At 47.1% G+C, this 13,490-nt stretch overlaps 4 protein-coding genes across 4 annotated transcripts; 3 read left to right on the top strand and 1 right to left on the bottom strand.

The window, feature by feature from the left end:
• Positions 1 to 1,544: 1,544 nt before the first annotated feature.
• F5891DRAFT_981459 (uncharacterized protein) lies at positions 1,545 to 2,624 on the bottom strand (the record flags this gene model as incomplete). The annotated part of the gene is made up of 2 exons (XM_041377106.1): positions 1,545 to 2,236; positions 2,294 to 2,624. 2 exons carry the CDS (start codon positions 2,622 to 2,624, stop codon positions 1,545 to 1,547), a joined length of 1,023 nt encoding a protein of 340 aa, XP_041224644.1.
• An 814-nt stretch (positions 2,625 to 3,438) lies between these two features.
• On the top strand, positions 3,439 to 4,610 carry F5891DRAFT_1173949 (uncharacterized protein; the record flags this gene model as incomplete). Its single annotated transcript, XM_041365643.1, has 4 exons — positions 3,439 to 3,592; positions 3,931 to 3,986; positions 4,034 to 4,244; positions 4,298 to 4,610. The coding sequence occupies 4 exons, from the start codon at positions 3,439 to 3,441 to the stop codon at positions 4,369 to 4,371; spliced, it is 495 nt and encodes a 164-aa protein (XP_041224643.1). The 3' UTR covers positions 4,372 to 4,610.
• An 812-nt stretch (positions 4,611 to 5,422) lies between these two features.
• F5891DRAFT_954550 (GTP-binding protein) lies at positions 5,423 to 6,479 on the top strand (the record flags this gene model as incomplete). The annotated part of the gene is made up of 6 exons (XM_041375264.1): positions 5,423 to 5,575; positions 5,631 to 5,663; positions 5,714 to 5,886; positions 5,933 to 6,015; positions 6,073 to 6,282; positions 6,340 to 6,479. 6 exons carry the CDS (start codon positions 5,423 to 5,425, stop codon positions 6,477 to 6,479), a joined length of 792 nt encoding a protein of 263 aa, XP_041224642.1.
• Positions 6,480 to 9,604: 3,125 nt separating this feature from the next.
• F5891DRAFT_1190260 (uncharacterized protein) lies at positions 9,605 to 10,195 on the top strand (the record flags this gene model as incomplete). Its single annotated transcript, XM_041367267.1, has 1 exon — positions 9,605 to 10,195. One exon carries the CDS (start codon positions 9,605 to 9,607, stop codon positions 10,193 to 10,195), a length of 591 nt encoding a protein of 196 aa, XP_041224641.1.
• Positions 10,196 to 13,490: the final 3,295 nt, after the last annotated feature.

Below are 13,490 nucleotides of genomic sequence, written 5' to 3'. Positions count from 1 at the left end.
CCGAGCTTCATCATTGGCCTTGCACCACTCAATAAGGCGAGAGGTGCGTGCTGAGTACCGTTTCTCCCAGTAGATTGCTGGGATCTTTGTATTTGGTGTTACTTTCATGTTGGAGGGTTGGGGGGACTGCGAGGAAGCTGGGGCTGATCCACGGCTGGCACGACCTCGAGCTCTAGTATTACTGACTTCCTGTCCATGGATGTTTGTGCCTCGTGCAGACATAGAGGTTGATTATAGTGGTAGACAGCGGTGACGATGACAGCAGTGCGGCATGCCGTCAGAGTTTCTTTGTTTGCATGTTTGGCTGCATCATGCATGTTTCGGCTACTAGCTGAAACATGCAGCCAACACTTTGAAACCCATTATTGTATTGGGTTTGGGTGGCTCCCATTGTGGTATGTGGGGAAATGGCCAGAAAATTGTATAATGTATAATGTATAGTGTTTGATGGTTCAATATACAGTATGACACCTGGTTTACTAAGGCCCGGGGTGGTCGGAGATCCTGCAAGTAGCATGAAAATTTTTCATTAATGAACATCTAGTACTGACTCAATGGTGTGTAGCACCAAAAAACGTCAGCCACGTCCTAAGCCTGGCCCATACAAGCCTCGGAAGCCAATGACATCTCATGGGAAAGATGCCACTGCACCTAAAACCTCCTAAAACTATACACTGTCAAAATCTTACACTAAAGGACTGGATTGCCATCTTTCGATACATTGATGCTCATCCAGACTTACCACAAGAGTGCGTGGTTCAGTACTTCAAGACGAAGCCACAGGATGCACTTGAATTTACACAGGCAACTCTATCTCGAAAACTAAAGGATCGTCAACAATTTGAGCAATGAGTCAATTCTCACCCAAATGCTCTTTTGAGCAAGCGGCCCCGAGTTGTTACTCGCCCTGATGTTGAAGACACGTTCTGGAACATGAAGTAGACTAGATACCGACGACTCGTTGAATACATGCGATGATGCTGTGACCATGGGAACTATTCCATCCTGTATATTTTTCATAGTGTATAGAGAAAGGTGGCTCCCGTCACTATACGTTATGAGCAAGTGTACTGTACTTGTCTAAGGCTATCTGAACTTTGAAGTGTTTCACAAATGCAACATTCAGGCTACAAAACTCGTCATCGTCATTATGTAAATAAATCGCTCTTTTCCAGTCCATGCACTTGTCTTGTTCATGGCAAACAACCCCCTCACAACTGATTATCAAAATGTCCCGCAGGCGTACTACCCACTGGCCTGCGAAGCAACCAAGCTCAGGCTAGACTGCACTATCTGAGTTGCATTCTTAGCGTGCATCGTGAACGCAACCAGAGTTTGAAAATTTCTCGCTTCCTTCGAGTCTCGTGCAGTTTTGCTTGAAAAGGCATGCGATCATGAACGTTCATCGTGCACCCGCTGTTGTTGGGTTCTTGACGCAGATCACATTGCGACTGATGAGTCTCATGAATCATAGTACAGTCTGCATCCACATATGCATTTGGTATGAGCAATCTATAGTAAGAGTACAGCAAAACAAAAACCCCTCATCCGTCGATTAATCCGGAGGCCCAAGCTTTATCCCACGAGCACAAAACCTGTGTCAAGTGCATCTGATCCCGCGTAACCTTGAAGGAAAGACCATCCAATACCTTCTTCTTATCCTTCACAGAAAGCAGCACTGCCCTCCACGATCTAGAGTTAGGGGGGTCCTGCTTGTACGGGGCAGCAGGCACTGTGAATTGCTCCACATGCACATGTACTCCCCTTGTGCGATCGATATATGAATTGTTATCGTAGTGGGCAGTCAGGTGCGGGTAAACTATTGAAAATGTTTTTGGGTCTTTCATCGAAGCCCACGGAATGGCGCGTATCCAAATACGTAGCGGATGTTCTGGAGATGGTAAGCCCCTACGGGTGTCACAAAAACTGTTTGAAGCCCCCTGCAAATCGGCGAGGCAAGTGATATGGGTGATCCATGTAAGGAAAATGAATCCTTTCGTAATGCTGTGGAAGAACGCGGAGTTGACATCGAGTTCTGTTAATGTCAGACTTTTGGGTTTTCCAGGAAAGGGGGAGGGTCCGCTGACATTGGGATCTGTATAGAAATCCCATGCTTTTTGCACGCTATACATCACACGCAATAATTGGTAGGAGTTAATTGCAAGTGCCGGCGTAGCAAGTATCACTGGAACCAGCACGTTCGTGTCCTGATCGGACTGAAAATTTCCACGATACGCTATATAGAAGTCGTTAGTCTACATCGTCTGTGACTGTACATCAATGGGATAGTTACACAAGTCATCGATCCACATCCTCTTTATAGCGGAGATATAGTCAAATACGAGATCGCTTTCTTTCTCAGCGTACGCTTTCTGCATACGCAGAGCATTTTCAAACATATTCACGCTGTTGGGTCGGCGAAGCAAGATCGTGTGCAGGAATTCGGGGAAGATGGTGCGTCTCACAAGTCGAGAGACGAGACATAGGGAGACGGCAGTGGAATAGGGACTCTTATCATCATATTTCTCTTCTTGAGAAAATGTCGGCTTGGCCGCATATGTGAAGACGATGAGGGCAATCTCAATGGGAAGGTTACTAAATGGAGAGGGGTTAGCAAGTTCCATGATGGGAGTGTAAAATGCTAAACTGGTTAGAACGAGTCCTGCCTTTAATACTTGCCCCATCAATTGTGCATTACACCCACAGCAAGAGACAATTGTGTGGGACTACAAGTTGTGATCGATAGTCCATACCACAGTTACTTATTGTTCCTTCTACTAGTAGGTCACAGAAATTCAACGTACTCTTGTCCTGCAGAAATTCCTGTTTGTAATCCTAAAAGACCATCATAGCCATGATGTGAATGTGGCACGAACCGTAGAATGTACCTTCCGACCAGGCTCGATGACGCGCATACGGACTCATTCAAGTTCCGTCATGGTGCAACCCGCCCCGCCTTTTGATTCGGTAAAAAATCCCACCAGGGCTCAGCAATTCCACATGGGTATGAGGACCGACGAGCTGTGCGAGAGGTCAGCAACAAACAACTGACGCGTTGACACGGATCTCGCGCCACATCGAGTCTGCATTGTGTGTGATTAGTAGGCGTTCGGTTGCATTCACGTGTTTCAGAGAGACTTACACTTGGTCGTTAGCGAAGAATATTGTGCGTGAATAATAGATGGTGCGATCACGTTGACGGTAGGGATGCTAGATGCAAAACAGTATTGTGATGCTGCATACCTCTAGTTCATGCACAGTGTGCTCCGCGACGTCACGCGTGACGCACCACATCACAAAGGTAACCGTTTTGCAGCTGACATAATAATCGCAGCTGTTTATGAAATGAGATTCAGAATTGGGTACGAAATTGACTCTCCTATCATCCAATTACCCTCAGCCTGAATTGTGCTGTATGCTACTGCACCGGATTCCATCATGGTCCATGTCAGCTCTGGCTATATGTTCGAAGTCAATTTCCAGCTAGAACACAAGCACCGCGGCTATTGGCATTATGTGCAGCCTGTCAGGCCTTCAGGTGTGGTTTTGGGGTCGATCAGATCCCAGTGGTGTTCATTTGCTACTGGTCGAGGTATGTCGGTGATTCCTGGATGAACGGGTCTATTACATAATTGTTTTGATAAGATCTGAGATCTGAGATTGACTCATTGACGTAGTGGTGCTGATCCGAACTATATTTACGAATACCTGTCATGTGACTCAATGTTTGAATTTTGCCATTGCGTTTTCGTCTCTATCCGATTACTCCAACACACGAAACGCAGGTAGAGCACATGTTGCATAGAACTTATCTGTGACCTGCGTTCTGTCAGCGTCTCGTGTCGGCAAGACATACCTTCGTCGACACACCATGACACCACACTCTTTTACAGATTCAGTAACACCAAAAAATATTATTGCGACTGCGAGAGATTGTGCAAAAGCCAGCTGCACTAAGTACCCCGGATCATGATCCTGGTATAGAGGTTCGTTTTGCTGTTCTTGTGCTTATGATTTCAATTTATCCGTACAGGTGAATCATTTTGCAGATCACGACGCCTATGGAGACATTCCCGGCACAGCGATAGATGGTCCGCCCTCCCATCTCACTTCCCCAACATGTGATTCCACAACGATCTCCGTCCCCAGACTCGTGCTGGCATTTAACGCTACGTCTCGCAATGCTGTCGACCTTTTTCGAAATGGCTGGATCCAAGGCATACAGTCACACATCTTTCAAACTAGTGAGTCTTGGCTTGCATCGCGAGTCCTTATACTGATCTTGTTCTTGCCAAAGCATGCTGTTTTGTATGTTCGAGGCGCAGGGTCATGTACTTCATCGCTTACATCGTGACGGTTGAAGCTTTATGATCTCAATGCGATCTCAGTACCATTAAAAGACACCAGGGAGCTCGCTATGAACCGATGAGGAGCCAGCTTGAACGACATCACTCATCCCAGCAGGGACCAGCAATGGGGGAAGAGTCGAAGGAGGGCTGAGTCAAACGGTAGCACACACTGCGACTCTTGAGGCTGCAAGAAGTTGTCCATTAATATTGTGCTCATGAGTGGATATTCAAGGGTTTTTGAGGCGGATTCCATCGTAGCTCAATGAGACGCACGCCAGCCCTGAGAATCTTTGTGTATGTTGACCGGTACGTCTTCTTTGATGCCTGACAATATATGCGCCGATTGATAAAGTATGATGGACAGTCGGGCTGATCCGCGAACGTGTATCAAACCTGCCCCGTGCTATCTATGAACACACAAGCTCCTGCGGCCCGCTACGTCTGCCTTTCCCTCAGTACCAACGAGCGTGGTCGACATTCGAGTTCAGCCAACACACACGGCACCTAAATGCCCCTCAGTTCATACCCAGAACCACCATCTTCCGGGAAAACTCCACACGTGCAGACCCCGTCGAACAGTATGGGATGTTACCCATTCCAGAGGCTGTCTCGCATACCGACATGCTCTCGTTTGCTCTGAGACGTTTCAAGGATCAACAATTTAGAAGATCGAATAAGATTTCTGATATCACTGCTCTCAGGTAGACGGGTATAGGGAAGAGCGAAATTCTGTCATGTCCGTCGTATTCTGATCATTCATCATAGTTCATATCCCTATCAATGTTCTCATTATCTGGCGTCATTTGTTGTGCAATCCTCATGCTTTCAACTTATCGTACGAACGATTGAACAGTTGCAACTTCGTGTCTATGTGAGGGTATAATCAGTGATCTGATGCAGGGAGATAGATAAGAGATAGACGCCGTGTGTGGCTGTTATGCTACAAGCCATAGGAACCCTTGCTTTGTGTTTGTTCGCTGCCATATCTCACCACGACCTCATTCAGTACCACAGTACAGCTTTCACGATAAACCAAATCACCTCTACATTAGAACACATATCAAGATCTCCCAATGGCAACCATCGAAGCACAGGACCTCAGAGAAAGAATCGGGCGCTTTCGAGTTCTGATCATGGGGAGAGCAAACGCAGGCAAAACGACCATCCTTCAAAAGGTCTGCAACACCACGGATCAACCAGATATATACGATACCAAAGGAAAAAAGGTGCGGGTGATGATCTATACCATACACGCGTCCATCGCTGATCAATTACGGGTAGATCGATGCTGCCATCGTGCAATCATCAATCAAGGTGGGTGCATCATTCGCCCTGTGGGCATACATCCGCTGACGGACGCTCAGCGTGGAAATCACGATATCACCAACGAGATGGTGTTCACAAGTAATCCCACTTTCGTCTTTCACGACTCGTGCGGTTTCGAGGCAGGGTCTGAAGAAGAATTCGAGAACATGAAGAAGTTTATCTCAGATCGCGCACATGCAACGAAATTAGAGGACCGAATTCATGCTATCTGGTAAGTAGCCCCCTTCCGACGTTCCGTGCTTTTTGATTTCCATCAGGTATTGTATTCCGATGGACGACCATTGGCGAACATTTCAGCGGTCAGAAGAGAAGTTTTTTCAGGAGTGCGACACAGGGCATGGTGAGCTTGCAACTTCATTGTCAGTTGCCGTGCTGGGACTGAATGATTGATCTTCAGTTCCTGTGGTCGCGGTGTTCACCAAGTTCGAGGCTTTGCGTCCAGTCGCGTATGGTGATATCAAGAAACAGCTACTAGGGATATCGGGCGAAGAGCGCTCAAAGAGGATTGCCGAGCGCGTTGAGGAACTGTTCAGTAGGACAGGAGTCTTGGATCGGTTGTACAACCCCGAAAACCGTGCGCGTCCCAAGTCCTATGTACGCTTGCAAAGTGAGTGGTTCAGATTGATTTGTCGCATGTCAAAGTTGACATTAGCAACCGTCCTAGATATGAACAAACAGAATACAAACTGCGACGCTCTACTGGAAAGCACCACTCTCGCACTGGACAACGAAGAATTACGGTTGTGCTTGGTGTCGACACAAAAATCGAACCTGGAGCTTTGCATCAAGTGGGCCATCGCGTGAGTCTCATATTTGCAAGTCACATATTTTTGTTTCAACATCATCTAGAACACTCGTTAATCGAGCAGATCTGCAAATCGACGATGGAAGCTATCAGTATAGCATTGCTAAGTGGTTTCCACATCTCCAAGTAAGACAAAGATTGATTCAATCTGATGACTCCCTGGTAATGGTGCTCATGGATGGTAAATATCGAAGCGGTGAAACTGTAAACATTCTGATATGTTTTCCTTCCTTGTAGTTGTTATTGAAAACAGCTGGTAAGATCATGGCTTACGAAGCTACGCAGGGACAACGCTGATGCCTTGCTGCTGCTCGCCTGTTGACAGTATGTAAGTGCCTTGATTGGTTTCTAGTCCTCGACCCATGCTCATGATCACCATCCCTCGCTGCTGCTCGCCTGTTGACAGGTCGTGAGTGCCTTGATGGTTTCTACTCGGCCCATGCTCATGATCACCATCCCTTGCTGCTACTCGCCTGTTGACAGGACGTGAGTGCCTTGATGGTTTCTAGTCCTCGACCCATACTCGTGATCCTCATCCCTCGCTGCTGCTCGCCTGTTGACAGCGGGTAAGTGCCCTGATGGTTTCCAGTCCTTGACCCATCCTCATCATCCTCACCCTCCCTGCTGCTCGCTTGTTGACAGAATGTATGTACTTTTTATGGTCTCATTCTCAACCCATGCTGACAATCGCTGCTCCTCACCTGTTGACAGGATGTAAGTGCCTTGATTGGTTTTCTGTCTGCAACTCATGTGGACACGTCTTACATCTTACTGTTGTTTTTGGCAGGTGGTGTGTCTTGATCATATCTTGTATTGAGATGATGCTGAATAGTGCAATGATGTTCACTCGTTTTCATAGCCTAATATAAGCGCGTCCTGTTCCATCAGATGAGTCGAATCACCATTGCTCATATAATGCTTAGTTCGTTGAGTATCCCTCCTTGATGACTTATTTTCCATGTTCATTCATCTTGCATATTTTCATGTCCTGTGCAGAATGTGAGTCATTTGACCTTCATAGTGCGACGCGTTCAATCTCTAATCATTTTGATTGACTCTGTCGATCTGTAGCATGTAAGTCTATTTAAATCGTCAATGATTTTAGCCAGATAATCTCTTGCCTTCTTCACGTGTTCGCAGAATGTGTGTTAACCATATCCTGTATGACATCATATTACTCCACTGACAGACGATCTTATCTAGCTCGTACGTCCATGAATGGTATTCGCCAATATATAGTGATGCTCATCTGATTTCAACCCCTGACAGTTTGTAAGTTACCTGAGCACAGCAGTCATTGTCATCTAGTTTCTGATTATTCACAACCGTTACGTCGACCAAATAGAATGTACGTCTCTGTCATTAATCAAATCCCAATTTTCCACCTCATATTTCTGATGTCCCTTACCCGCAGGGGGCAAGTACTTTCCTCCGTGGAGTTGACTCTGATACCCATACTTTCAACCTGTGGCTAGGCCAAAACCTACCGAGATAATATCACCCGCGCCCTTCAGCCCTTGGTAGGTTGGCTTCCCTCCGTATTGATTCTCAGCACTATACGAGTGTGCAACAGGTTGTGAAGGGTTTACTGTTCACTTCTGCTGCGAACAGAATTCAGACTGGCATCGGTTAGTTTCTCACCACACGACCGGTTGTAGTCCTAATGACAGGAAGCAGCCACCGTTATCGTCCTCGAGTACTCTGCATTTCTCTTGAACGAGTTGAAGAACTGGGAGCCCGTCAAGTCTGCCGTGGACTACTACCTGAAATCTCCGACGGCTGCCGCAGTGGAGAAAGGAGCGAAAGAGATTTGTCGTCAAGGCTACCATGGAGAGGAACTGGAAAAGAAGATTCTTGAGTTCATCCTTGAAAATCGCTTGTGTACGTCCCTCTCCTCGTTGTGAACCTGGAAGTCGAAGTTTACCAAAAGCCTGCAGCGAAGGACTTGACAGAAACGAAGTAGATAATGTTCGGGTCAAGCTTTCTGTCTTTTGATGCGTCTTTCCTCATGCTATGCGCTCGTGTTGTTTACTATACTGAGCACGCCAACTCTAACTCCTGAGCTGTACAGTTGTTTCCGATACCTTCTCCCCATGTTATGTACTATACTCGGCACTCCAGTTTCAACCCTGACGAGTTTTCTATACAAAGTCAAACAGATTGTTGCTGAGCTTACTGGTCCAGTTGTATTCTTTTGCTATCACACGGTACACCTCCATTGTTTCCACAGTACCTACCATTATGCGCATTACTCGGATGGCACATTTGTCCTTGACTGCCACGAGTTCTTGTCGAACATGGCCATCAGAGAACCTGTGAGAAGAAGATATCGTCATATATTGTTATATATCGTAATATATAGGAAAGGTTTTCGTCACATTGTAATATAAAGTGATATAAAGCAATATATGACCATGTAAAAGCACCATAATCAGCATAATCCCCAGCAAGAACTCACCGGTTTACTGATGGCTGTATTTATGGTTTGTGCAAAAAAAATTCCGCCATTTGTGGGATGCGTCTCATTTGATATTGACTCAGTTGTAGTGACCCATCACCAAGTTTTGGTAGATATCTAATTAGCACAATTGAAGCCTCCATTTGTGCCCACCATGGAAGTGAAAATGTGAAATCAAAACAAGGGCCGACAAAGTTCCTTGAAAAATCGTAAAACTACAAGGTTACAAAGGGTGGAAACAGATCAAACAGAGCAGTAACGCTACGATCATTATTTATCATACACAGGAACATTGTAAGCCTGCGGCTTACCATTGGACACCGTCACTTGTTTGTGCATCGTCATTTGTTTGTTCGTTGTTTGCACCGAACAGTATATAGACCTGACTGCCCCTTTGTTCGTATCTTATCTCTTACTGTACCGCTCAATCCCATACGCTCATCCACGTATCTGTGTCTGTTGTCTGTTAGTGTCGGCTGTTGACTGCGACAGCCTCACACTTTTTTTTTACGTTCACTGAGCGTAACTACTCTGTTCACCGCACCGTTCACACCGTTACATAATTCAAACCACACCGTCGGGTATTGGCCTTGTGGGTCAACCCGTGTTACATAACTAAAACTGCCTCCCTGCCGTACACGTATTCCTGTTCTTCTGTCGTCCATCATGACAAGGAGTCGCTCTAGGCTTGGAGCAACACTTAACAACAACTCGCCGAGTTGGTTATCACCTATTATCAATCACGAACTATCACCCCTCACTTCCATTGTATCTTCTCGTGGGGATCTGAGAACGCGCACCTCAAACGACGCGCATATATCCACAGATTCGGACTCAACCGACTCTAGCTGCAAAACACACGCCAACCCTAAGATGTCCTCCAAGGCAGCACATATAGAACAATCTTCCGCAAACAAACCCCCCTTCCTCACCATGGGCGAAGTGACGCCGGAGGCCCTGCGATCATGGGAAATGGGCTGTGCCCAATTCTTCATGCATAAGAATGTCGCTGAGGACGATATGGTGAAGAAGATTGCCTGGGGGATGCAAGACCTGCGAATTCAAGATTGGTGCCTTATGAACCAGGAGGAGATGGACCTTATGACGTTCAAGGAGTACATGGCAGAAGTACGTCGGGTTTGGTTGCCGTCTGGGTGGGCAGATATCGTTCGGTGTAAGATGTTAGCATCTATGCAGGGACAATGCCCATTCAGCGAGTGGGCAATCGATGTACAAAGCCAGAACACTCTCCTCTGAGGCACAGCCTCTCACCTAACAGACATTAATGTTCTATATCACTTAGAATCTCACATGAATGTCGAACTAGCTGCCGACTATCACGCGGAGAATATTGTGGAGGACGACCTTCAGTTATGGATCGAGAAGGTGCGGATCCTCGACGAAAAATGTTTGCATTACCTAGCAAGGCAGAAGGAAGCCGTTGAAACGGCTCTGTGCGCTGAGCGGGCATGCTCTAACATTGAGAAGAAGGCTGGGATGACAAGTTCGAGCAACCGCTATGCGGCGAAGAGCTCCACAACCTCAAAGGGTACGGGCACTTTGAAGACATTCACTCGCCTACCTTCTCTCACTGACGGCGAACACCTCCTGTTGAGGGAGAACAATGGATGCTTTAAGTGCAGAGAGCCATTTGCAGGCCACACATTGTCAAACTGTGTCAAAGGGTTTCCTGACGGAGCGTCTTACAAGACTCTGACTGCAGCAGCGGTAGCCGCTAAGAAGAGTAAGAAGAATGTGGTGGCTTCGGTTGAGGTTGAGGAGGAGAGCGACACGGTGTAGAAACAACAATACTGAGTGGAACAAATGATGCTCCTGACAGTATCTATAAAAAGTTGTGAGGTCGCGCGTTGCCTAGTCTGCGTTACTTGAGGAGACAAGTGCGTTCGACCCTAGGGGAAGCGAGTGCTGCGAAGATCTAGAGGTACGCGCTTCAGCGAAGCGCGAGAAAGCGCAGGTGCGCGCAAGGCGCGGGAACACGCGCGCGTATTAGCGCGAAGCGTGGGAAAGCGCGCGCGCGTATGCAGAAATGATAGATAGACTAGACTTAAGTGATAATATGATGCAAGAGATGTGAGAGCGCGAGATCTAAAGGAATAGGTTTCTACTATGTTCTCCTAAGTAGTAAGTAAGTAGTAATAGGTAAATGGGAGGTAAAGTAAGGTCCAGTGTAGTATGTACTGCTGGCGCTTATATAGCGCGCCTAAGCGCGGTCATGCGGAGCCGAAGCACTACCGAGTAGGTATGTAAAAATATATATGAGTGAGAAACTATGATAAAAATAAAGGTGGAACTATGCTAATAAAGGAAATGGAAATATACGTACTAGGGAGCTTGGTGGACAGTGGATGGATGCATCTGAATGGCTGGCGCTATAGGGTGCGCAAGCGCGGGAACACGCGCGCGCGCATACATCATGAAGCGCGGGAATGGTGCGCGCATGGCGCGCGTTGCGCGGGAAAGCTGCGCCTCATATAGAGATAGCTGCGGGTAGCGCACAGAGTGACACTACAAGTTCATGCTATGTACTTCCTAGTGTAAAGCTGTCATATCAAACCATGAGACACACGAGTCTCTACAACGGTCGCTGTAGTTATGCCATCCGCAGTGTTGGGAGACGGCAACTGTACGGGCTATTGTTGCCCCGAATCTTTGTATGCCTTTGTTATTGGGAGGACCATTCCTCCAGCACAATCAAATTGTGGTTGATCATGAGCTGCGTACATGTATTTCTAAAGACGCTAACTATGATCTTCTACAGCCTATTGTGGTTCCTCCCGTTCAGTCATGAACAAAAGGATTGTGGGGACTGGATTTGCTGTGGGCAAAGAGGAATGTAGTGAGCGAACTGAAGGCAGTCCTTCCCGAATGGAAGGACATCATTGATGACGAGTGCGAGGCAGTCAATGGCATAGACATTGTGGCCGCAATACAAGCACATATCGACAACCTGGTGTATGAGGATGAACTGAAGGCCCTCGACGCAAAATATAAGTCCAAATTTGAGGACCGGTTTCCAGTGGATATCCCGCATAATGACACTATGCCGAGTGATGTATTGTTCCGCTTGAACCTAAAGGATGTTAACAAGGTAGTCCAACTATGATCCTATGACTGCCCGAAGAAGTATAGGGCTGCCTGGAAGACTCTGCTAGATTCACACGTTGAAAGCGGAAGACTTAGGCATTCGAACAGCGAGTGGTCATCGCCCTCGTTCATCATTCCAAAACTGGATCCCACGGTGCTGCCACGCTTGGTTAACGATTTTCGGCGACTAAACATCAATACAGTGGCAGACAACCACCCCTTGCCGCGTATCGATGAAATTCTGAAGGACTGCGCTAAAGGGAAGGTCTTCGGAAAGATTGATATGACTAACACATTTTTTCAGACACGCGTGCATCCCAACGATATGAAGTACCTGGCCATCCATACACCATGGGGGAAGTACGAATGGACAGTAATGCCTATGGGCATGTGCAACACGCCCGCTGTCCATCAACGGTGCATGACGGCAGCCCTGCGACATCTCATCGGGAAAATCTGCCATGTCTACCTTGATGACATTATCATCTGGTCTCAAACGACATCCGAACACGAAGCAAACATTGAAAAAGTGCTAGAGGCACTGCGAAAGGTGCACTTGTTCTGCTCGCTAAAGAAGACCTCACTATTTAACGCTGAAATTGACTTTCTAGGGCATCACATCTCGGCTCAAGGTATTGAAGCGGACGGGTCGAAAGTGGCTCGTATTCTGGATTGGCCACGTCCGAGGAAGGCGACAGAAGTTAGGTCGTTCCTGGGTATGGTTAGATACCTTGCAGAGCACCTTCCAAATGTTGCGAAACACGCGAGAATACTGAATGCGCTGTAGAGACTCATGCCTCTCATGGCGTGATATGGCAGTTTCCACTAAGGGAGTATACAGCACCAACTCGCAGCACCACTCTGTGTACTGTCCACAGCAATTCCTATATGAGGCGCAGCTTTCCCGCGCAATGCGCGCCATGCGCGCACCATTCCCGCGCTTCGCGATGTATACGCGTGCGCGCATTCCCGCGCTTGCGCGCCCTATAGCGCCAGCCATCCAGATGCATCCATCCACTGTCCACCAAGCTCCCTAGTGCGTATATTTCCATTTCCTTTATTAGCATAGTGTTCCACCTTTATTTTGGACTCTCACCCATATATATCCTTACATACCTACTCAGTAGCGCTTCGGCTCCGCATGACCACGCTTAGGCGCGCTATATAAGCGCCAGCAGTACATACTATTACTGACTTACTTTTCACCTGAACTTACTTTTCACCTTACCTTACTTTACCTCCCATTTACCTATTACTACTTACTACTTAGCAGAATATAGTAGAAGTCTATTTGTCTATACTTCGCATCTCCCTTCTCTTTTCTTGCATTATATTATCACTTGAGTCTAGTCTTTATCATTTTCCGCATATGCGCGCGCGCTTTCCCGCGCTTCGCGCTAATACGCGCGTGTGTTCCCGCGCCTTGCGCGTACCTCTAGATCTTGGC

The sequence above is a fragment of the Suillus fuscotomentosus genome (genome assembly GCF_016647785.1).
Source record: "Suillus fuscotomentosus strain FC203 chromosome Unknown F5891scaffold_35, whole genome shotgun sequence".
Classification (NCBI taxonomy): Eukaryota; Fungi; Basidiomycota; class Agaricomycetes; order Boletales; family Suillaceae; genus Suillus; species Suillus fuscotomentosus.
The sequence above is the reverse complement of the archived record's forward strand: the minus strand, read 5'-3'. Positions and strand labels throughout refer to the sequence as shown.